Raw genomic sequence first — 9631 nt, forward strand, 5'->3', positions numbered from 1 at the left:
GTAATCATCGAAATAATAAATATGTAAAAAATTATGTATATAAGGAAATATATATGTAATTTTGTATTTTTTAAATAAATTTGATAAATCTATTAAAGAATAATTTATGTTAAAATAACGTAATTTATTATTAAGTAAAAATAATTTAATTTAATTTAATTTAAAAAATAAATATATCTTATTAATATATAAAATATCATACTAATGCTTGTTATGTAATATTAAAAGTGATTATGGTTTATTATTTTAATTAATTATAATTATTTTTATATGTATTTACACATTTTATATTTTGTTATATTTCTCTTATGGCTTTATATATGAATAAACAAGTCAAAACTAAAAGGTTTTATAGGAATTTTGTTTAGAATTATGAAATTTTTTAAGAATTATATTATTAACAAATTCAACATTATATCTTTGTTTACGCTTGTAAAGTTGGCCTTTTTCTTTAATTATTATTACCAAATTATTTTATTAATAAAAAAAAAATATTTTAAAAAGAATAATTATTTATTTATATTTTTATTAATTATTATTTATTTTTTGTGGCTTCTATCATATATAATCAAATCAAAAGCAATGTCGCTAATTTTCAAATAAGATTCGACAAATATCATTATCGACATAAAAATATTAAGATGCAACAAGGTTCTTGTTGGAGTGAGGTTACTCTTAACGAAGAGATACGTAAAATAATATGGATATATTATAGTTTTATATATGGATACAAAGAAAGGCTTAATATACACGACAAACAATAGTAAAAAAGGCGGGTAACGACGACAGACTATCACAGCGTGAGAGCGCGGGAAACCGTAGACTGTTGGTAATGCCATCTATTTTAAAAACACAGAAAACTTAGATTATAACGGAACACATAAATTTCCAACAGTTCTTCATAATAATTTCCGTATTATTGTATAATTCAATAGGAGTGCTAAAAGAAATAATATATTATTTTAATATAATCTCTAAAGTGTAATTTTTTAAAATCATTTTGTACAAATGTATCATTTAAAATAATTTGTTTCTTAAAACCTTTTTCGGGGATAGTAACTATAAATATATAAAAGAATATATAAAAAATAATATACAAATAATATAAATAAATATATATATTTATTTATTTATATATATATATATAAATAATATATAAGTTTTACATGTTTTTATTATAACTTCTCTATCTTTAATATTTTATTATTATAAAAACCGATACTTTATGTTATATTTCATTTTCAGTTTTAATAAAAAAGTTTAAATAACAAAAACAGAAAAAAGTCAAATTAAAAGATTATGTTAAAATTAATAAAATTAATTGTTAAAGAAAGAAACTGCCAGTGGAAGTCAAGTTTTCACAGACGATGTTTACGTGTATCGGCCATACGTTTTACGTTTATTTATATTTTATACAGTAATATATTATTTTAATGTCTTTTTAATGTTTGAAAATTTTAATAACTTACTATATAGTAACTTTACTATTTACTGACCCTTATATTAATTTAATATTATTTGATTATTATTATTTAATAGAAACGAAATTTATATTATAGAGGAAATGCGATAAAGAGACTGCCAGTGATTATTTCTAATTTATGAACTTATAAATAATAATTTTAACTAAACTTTATTCTAAGCATAGATCACGTATCTTATAATATAAAAATTATCTATATAACAGAACAAAGAGATATATATTTTTGTATAATAATATGGGTAATTAAGACAATAGAAGTTGTAGAGTTGTTTTATAAAGGGGTATAATGAATGTGTGATACAAACAAATTAGCTATTTGGTGGGCAATTGCTACCATTTCATTTTCAGTCCTGTGATGTGATCACTAGCGGATCCTGACGTCGATAATGGGGGGGGGGGTTTGCAAAATTATTTGATTTAATATTTTTGGTTTCATGCTTAGCTTTTTTTTATTCCAAGATCAACGACGAAGACGTGATGAAACTTCTGATCCCATTTTTATTTAAAAAAATTTTTATTGTTTATTTTTTAATTTTTTTCTGTTTCTTTTAATTTGCAAAGGGGCGGAGTTTACCCCCCCCCCCCACCAGGATCCGCCAATGGATGTGACCAAATTCCAAGTATTCTAACTTCTACATTAACGGCACACGTATGTATGTACATACATACATAAATATAATGAAAAGTATTTTGCTCACTGTATACAGGATATACCAAAACTCATAATCAATCTTTCAAAGACAGATTCCTGGGATCATTTGGAGACGATTTTTCCTCAGCGAAAATGTCGATGAAGGCCATCATTTTTGCATGTTCCTGATTTTTATCATCATATATCTTTGCAATTAAGCCTTAAATTAAAACTCAACTAAAGTAAACTCTATTTAAAATTAATCGAAGAATGTGGTTTTGTTAATATTTTATTTCTACAAAGCTTAGTTTACGAAAACCCCCTTATTTCCAATCACTTATAATTCGAAAATTATTAGTGCCTCGACATTTTCGTTGAGGAAAAATCGTCTTCAGATGATCCCAAGAATCTGTCTCTGAAAGATTATGAGTTTTGAGACACCCTGTATATATAACTTTTCATTTTTTCACATTTCTTTTATTTTTACACAGTCATTTTATCTTTATATATGAATTGAATTCAAATTCATTGCGTACATACGTGCAGTTACTAGAAGTAAAGAAAATTAAGACAAATTAAAGAAATAAAGAAATTAAGGAAGAAAGGAAGGAAGGAAAGGAAGAAGGAAAACTAGAAAGAAAGAATTTGTAGAAAGAAGAAAGAAAAGAAAAGAAGAAAGATAGAAAAAAGGAATACAGGAAAGGAAGGAAGAATAAGAAAGAAAGAATTTACACAAACACAAAGATTTGTTCGCAGTTATTAATTTCAGGTAAATTATATAATATAAAAAATATATAAATATATTTATTATTATATTATTTTACAAAAATGATTTTTCTTATTTGAAATATGTGAATATTCTTCAAATTACATTTGTTTTGATATAATTAATATAAAATGATATTTGATATCATATATTTCTTACAAATATTTCTTCTCTTCAATTAGAAAAAAAACATTAATATCAAAAAACATTAATATTAAAGGTTCAAAAAATATGCAATGTTACTTTTACCTTCTTTCTATGATTAAATTTTGTGAAAATTTATTTTATTAGCTAATTAGTTAATAACTTAATTATAACAATAATAACATATGTTCCTTTATATATATTTATGATGTATTCATTTTGTCATTAAGCTTAATATTTATGGACATTGTATATTTAATGCAAAAATTTATAATTATTTATCGAGGTTTTTATAACTATTACTTTACTCGGATATGAAGAATTATTTAACTGCATTATTAATTAAAGATTCTTTGATTTTATATGTATAAATACATTTCTTTTATTATATTCTATAAAAATGATTTTACTTAAATGAGTTGTTTGATATAATTAACATGGTTTAAATGATATTATTTGATATAATTTTTTATAAATATTCTTCTTTTTAATTAAAAAAATATGTTAACATCAAAGATTCAAAAAATGAAACTTATCCAATATTACACTTATCTTTTTTCTGCGATTAAATTTTAAAAGTTTATTTTGTTAGATTTATTAGTTAACAATTTCCATTTCTAAAAAAGATAAAATGTGTGTGTGTGTGTGTGTGTGTGTGTGTGTGTGTGTGTATATATATATATATATATAATGTCATCTTTGCCATTAACTTTAATATTGAAATATAAAGAAAAAAAAGAAGAAAGAAGGAAAACTAAGAAAGAGTTTATAGAGAGAAGAAAGATAGAAAGAAGGAATAGAGGAAAGGAAGGAAGAATAAGAAAGAGAAAATTTAAACGAACACAGATTCTGTTTGCTTATTAAGGTATATAATTTTAAAAATATATTTTTTTATTATTGTATTAATCTATAAAAATTATTTTTCTTATTTGACATATGCGCATATTCTTCAAAATATATTTATTTTGATACAATTAAATTTTTTATACAATTTTTTACATATTATCCTTCTCTTCAGTTAGAAAAAGTATGTTAACAACAAAAGTCCAAAATATATCCGATATTCTTATCTTCTTTCCAAAATCAAATTTTATAAAGTTTAATTTTATTAAATTATTAGTTGACTTAATTAAAATAATAATTACTATGTTCCTTTGTGATATATTTATGTCATTAATTTTATATATACATTCCGCGTAATTAAAATGTTTCAATATTGCTACATTATGCGCTACATATTTAGTCTCATTACTTTTGTGACAAACCATGTATATATTTTAAAAGAATATTAATTTGAAACCCGATTTCATGTAATAATATTTGTTTTGATATAATTAAAATTAACACGTTTAAAGAAAATTAATTTAATTAATTAATTAAAGCACTATTAATATTTGATATTTTATTATATTATTAAATTTTATCGTTGTCATTATCTAAATTTGAACACAAAATTTTTAAACAATTGAATAATTTATTTGATAATATAATTCTATTCTATATTTTCTTCTCCCATAATACTTTTTTTATTTAAATTCCTCTTATTTTATTTTCTATTTGTTTAAATGTTTTTTATTCTGCAAACATAAAAAATTTCTTCTTGTATTTAAAACATGTATTAAAAAGTTAAGTAAATATCTTTTATGTAAGTATATATTTATTATTTAATATAACACTATTTCCAAAAATAATTTTAATTTTCCTAATCTTATTAAATATGATTTTTATAGTAAATACTTATAGATAATAAATATTAAAAATAGGAATAAATAGTAATAATGATATTATTATAATTAATATTTATAAAAATCATTGTTAAAAGAAAATAACTTTGTATTGAAAAGAAATTTATTTTTGTAAGAAGAGAAATTTTGAAAAAATTAAATAAAAATGTTTACCGATGAACAAATACACGAAATTAAAGATGTAAATCCGAATGAATTGTTTACCAAAAATGAAGAAATTGACGCAATTCGATTATATGATTCGACAGTGTGAGTAGTAAAAATAAAATAAAAATATTACAGTTATAATTATTTTATAAAAAATATTTGTTTCAAATATATGATATGTTTTAAATATATTTTAATAAGCATGTTATACTTCACATAGAGAAATTATTGGCTTCGTGGATGGCATTGAAGCTCCACGATTAATAGGAAATAATAAACAGTATAATTTTTTTAAATTTTATCTTAACAATGGTAATGGAAAACGAATACAAATAGTAGCATGGAATGAAAATGTAGATATTGTGGAAAAGTACATACAATCAAATTATGTAAGTTAGCTTATATCTTTTATAATTTTATATTTTATATTTTAATTTATGTTTTTATTTTAATTTATATTATAATATTATAATTCATACAGAATAGATTATTTTAGTACAAATTTTATTTTATTTTTATTTATTTTTTTATTTTTATAATCTTTTTTATTTCATTTTTTTTTTATTTTTTAGTATAAAAATATTGTAATATTATACCGCGTAATACAAAATTAAAAAATAATGTTTAATATTTATTTTTATATATTTACCTCCATTATTCCTTATTTCAATAGACAAGCTAACTCTGTGGATTTTATTTTTACAAGAGATTATATTATAATATAGTATAGTAATATATAGTTGTAATAATGTATGTGTTTATTCTTTTAATAAACTAAAAAAAATCTTTAATTCTATTATAATTATGTATTCAATTATAAATACTGATTCTGAAATATTTTTATTACTATATATTACTTCGAAGTAGTTTACAGCAATTAATAAATGCGTATGGAATAAAATAATTGTAAATTGTATGTCGATAGATTATATACTTAGATGGTTTACAAGCAAGACCACCAAAATTTTCACATTACAATAACGGTAGTGTACCTTTTGAATTACAAGTTCAAAGCAGTACAGTTGTTTCCACTTTGGGAAAATATGAATCTGTATCATCTTTAGATACAAAACCCGATGAAGTAAAATTGAGCGAAGTGTTTACTACATCGAATCGCATTAGTAAGTTTTATGCATTTTTCTTATATTTTTCTATATTATATTTTATATTATATACTATATTATATATTTCTTATATTTTTAATTTTTTATATTTTTAGTACAAATTTTATTAAAAAATTTTATGTTTAGTATTATAATCTTATTTATACATTTTTAAATATAATAAATAAATAATAATATATATAATAAATGATAATAAATTTGCAGTATTACAAGGATATATAAAAACGAATTTTAGTAGCGTTTATAATAATAAATTAAACAAAAAAATTGGTTGTGGATCAATCACAGATGGTACATTAAAATTGGAGATTTACATTATAAATTTTGTAGATGACAATTATTTTTAAAATGATACGGAAAGGAGACAAAATTGAAGTTATAGGAATAATGAACAATGCAGGTACATATAAATGTTTAATTATCGCTTTAATAAAGGGTGTCCCAGAATTCGCGGATACAGAATGCATAGCGTGATTTTCCGTGCTAAAAGAAAACTTTTTCTTCTGACAAAATTGCGTCTGAACACTATTTTTTAATTCATGCATAATCTGGAGCGCTCATTCGTTTCCTTTAAATTGTTCTCATTTGGAAAATAATGCTCAGACGCAATTTTGTTAGAGGAAAATATTGTTTCTTTTGGCACGGCCAATTACTCTGTGCATTCCGTATTCACGAATTCTAGGACACCCTGTATAAAATTATGTTCTATGGTTAAAATTAAACAACGTTAGATGTATAGTTACTATTACGATAAGTATTGAAAAGTTAAATATACATGCACAAGTACAAATATTATAAACATCTGTGTATATACGTGCGTGTGCATGCATGCGTGAGTGCGTGCGTGCGTGCGTGCGTGCGTGCGTGCGTGGGTGCGTGCGTGCGTGAGCGTGTGCGCGTGTGCGCGTGTGCGTGTGTGCGTGCGTGCATGCGTGCGTGCGTGTGTGTGTGTGTGTGTGTGTGTGTGTGTGTGTGCGTGCGTGCGTGCGTGCGTGCGTGCGTGCGTGCGTGCATGCATGCGTGCATTGTATACATATACTAATAAATATAAAATAAGTCTTTATATATATATTAACACAAATGTTTGTAATGTAATGGAAACAAACTCATAATTTTATATATTTTTTTACTTCATTATAGAACCTCCATATTTAATAGTCAATTCAATAAAAGATATACGTAAGCTTGATGGGCATATGTCGCTACAATTATTGAAAGGAGTACATACTCCAAAAAAAAGAAAAATTAATGAAGATGAATCAATAAATAAAATTTCACAAGTAAATAAAATTTATATTTGTTTTCTATTTTATAATTCAACTATAATAAAAATTTAAATAAAATAAAAATATTATATATAATACATATATTAATATTATATAATAGATATTTACGAAATACATATTTTAAATATAAAAAAAATATATATATCTTTGTGTTTGCAGAATAAAAAAAATATGTAATAATGGAACAACTAAATGAACAAAAAAAGACAGAAGTTATTATTATTTTAATCAAATTGTTTATTGTTGCATATTATTAAAAAAAGTTAATTAATGTTATTAGATTTGTTGTTTATTGTTTAATTTGAAATAATATTAAATATATATTTTATTTAATTTAAATGTAGAATTTTAATAATCTAATAAATTTGACATAATTACAAGTTACTATAATTATTCTTTGTATACGTATACAGGGTGACCCATTTTAACTTAGGCAGCCAAATAACTCGAAAAATAAGCAAGATAGAGAAAAATGTTTTAGACAAAAGTTGTATGGTTTCGAGGGGGCCATAAGATGGTATCATTGGTTTGACCTTGAAGAATCATTTGAAGGTCACGTGAAGGTCACTTCAATTTTTTTAAATGGAACATCCTATATATTTTTGTACATTCTTGTAGCTCATCTCGAGAGCTTTCCAAAACACTATAATTAAGTACATTTTCGTTAAGTACTTTTTGAGTTATGAGGCTTGAAATAATTTCTTAATTTTACATAAACCGTAAAATATCTTGTAAAATATTCATTTTTCGATTACCTTACCTTAATAGTTTTATGTACAAAATAATGAGAGGAATCAATTGGTGTAAAGAAAACACATAGTTGTTTCGAAGAAAAAATATGTAATTTGCAATTAACAATTCCATATTTTTTCTTAAAAACAACTATGTGTTTTCTTTACACCAATTGATTCCTCTCATTATTTTGTACATAAAAGTATTAAGGTAAGATAATCGAAAAATGAATATTTTACAAGATATTTTACGGTTTATGTAAAATTAAGAAATTATTTCAAGCATCATAACTCAAAAAGTACTTAACGGAAAGGTACTTAATTATAGTGTTTTGGAAAGCTCTCGAAATAAGCTACAAGAATGTACAAAAATATATAGGGTATTCCATTTAAAAAAATTGAAGTGACCTTCACGTGACCTTCAAATGACTCTTCAAGGTCAAACCAATGATACCATCTTATGGCCCCCTTGAAACCATACAACTTTTGTCTAAAACATTTTTCTCTATCTTGCTTATTTTTCGAGTTATTTGGCTGCCTAAGTTAAAATGGGTCACCCTGTATATGTATATGTTGTATATTACTGTTAGGGTCATTCCACAATAGGTTGCAAGTGCCCCGGCTGTCAGTTGACAGTTGCGGATTGACCAAAAGCAAAGCAACTTGTCAGCTGATTGGACCTATTGTGGAATGGCCTTTATGTTGTGTGTATGTGTGTGTATCTTTCAAAATAACATTTAAGAAATTAGTTAATTATATTAATATTGTGTATTGATGCATATATATTTATTTAAATTATTGATAGAAAGCTAAATGGCGCGCGCGTAGCGCGCGCCTGTGTTGTTCTAGTTTCTTAAAAATTTACATTTATATTTGTTTTACAAAAATGTAAAATATACAACACGTAGTAAATATAATAAATTGTATATCAGTTATAGTAAATACAGAGCTATACAAAAGATATAAAATTGTTATTTTTTGTGTTAATCTGTTCGTATATTAATCTATATTTACAGTTTTACAGATACAGTTATATATATAGTTACAGATATAGTTACTGACTTTAATGCTACTAATTATTTATTAATCTTGCTAATTATGCATGTAGCATTTTCATAAAATAAAGGTACTTAATGATGTGGCATTGGCTATAAACAAAAAAAGAACAAAATAATTATATTAATTTAATCAAAGGAATTCCGCACTGTAATGTAAAAGTGTCCAGAAAATGGCAATATAGAAATAGTATTAGGATGTACAAATATGTGCAAGTCATAAGATACGAAATGATGACGATCTGTTTTCTCCACTAAATATGCATAAACATGAAAATCAAATGTAAGTTTCAAACCAGCGGCCCTCAAAGAATACTTTTTTACTAGTTGAGAAAATAAAAATTTTTTACTAGTTGAGAAAATAAAAATTTTCAAAATTTCGAAGAAAACAGGGTTTCCACATTCTGACTCGAAATATAACGCTAAAACATCATTAGATCTATATGTAACACCATTAATTGTGACGAAGAACACGTTATATAATTTTGTAGAGGGTGATAGATTAAATTGTGTTAAAAG

At 23.6% G+C, this 9631-nt stretch overlaps 1 protein-coding gene across 1 annotated transcript; it reads left to right on the plus strand.

Moving 5' to 3' along the window:
• The first annotated feature begins 2644 nt into the window (after nt 1–2644).
• LOC145973665 (uncharacterized) lies at nt 2645–7320 on the plus strand. The gene is made up of 7 exons (XM_083103198.1): nt 2645–2883; nt 3755–3889; nt 4869–5018; nt 5137–5305; nt 5842–6037; nt 6245–6440; nt 7181–7320. Exons 3-6 carry the CDS (start codon nt 4915–4917, stop codon nt 6385–6387), a joined length of 612 nt encoding a protein of 203 aa, XP_082959324.1. The 5' UTR covers nt 2645–2883; nt 3755–3889; nt 4869–4914; the 3' UTR covers nt 6388–6440; nt 7181–7320.
• Nucleotides 7321–9631: the final 2311 nt, after the last annotated feature.

The sequence above is a fragment of the Camponotus vicinus genome, unplaced genomic scaffold (genome assembly GCF_025532165.1).
Source record: "Camponotus vicinus isolate PSW18456_S1 unplaced genomic scaffold, iyCamVici1.0 SCAF_1, whole genome shotgun sequence".
Classification (NCBI taxonomy): domain Eukaryota; kingdom Metazoa; phylum Arthropoda; class Insecta; order Hymenoptera; family Formicidae; genus Camponotus; species Camponotus vicinus.

What these genes read in the sequence shown, in the direction of transcription:
- LOC145973665 (XM_083103198.1), top strand. Translation starts at nt 4,915, where the DNA reads ATGTTTACCGATGAACAAATACACGAAATTAAAGATGTAAATCCGAAT. An exon ending in CGATTATATGATTCGACAGT is followed by an intron (nt 5,019 to 5,136) that starts GTGAGTAGTAAA and finishes TACTTCACATAG; the next exon opens with AGAAATTATTGGCTTCGTGG. An exon ending in TACTACATCGAATCGCATTA is followed by an intron (nt 6,038 to 6,244) that starts GTAAGTTTTATG and finishes ATAAATTTGCAG; the next exon opens with TATTACAAGGATATATAAAA.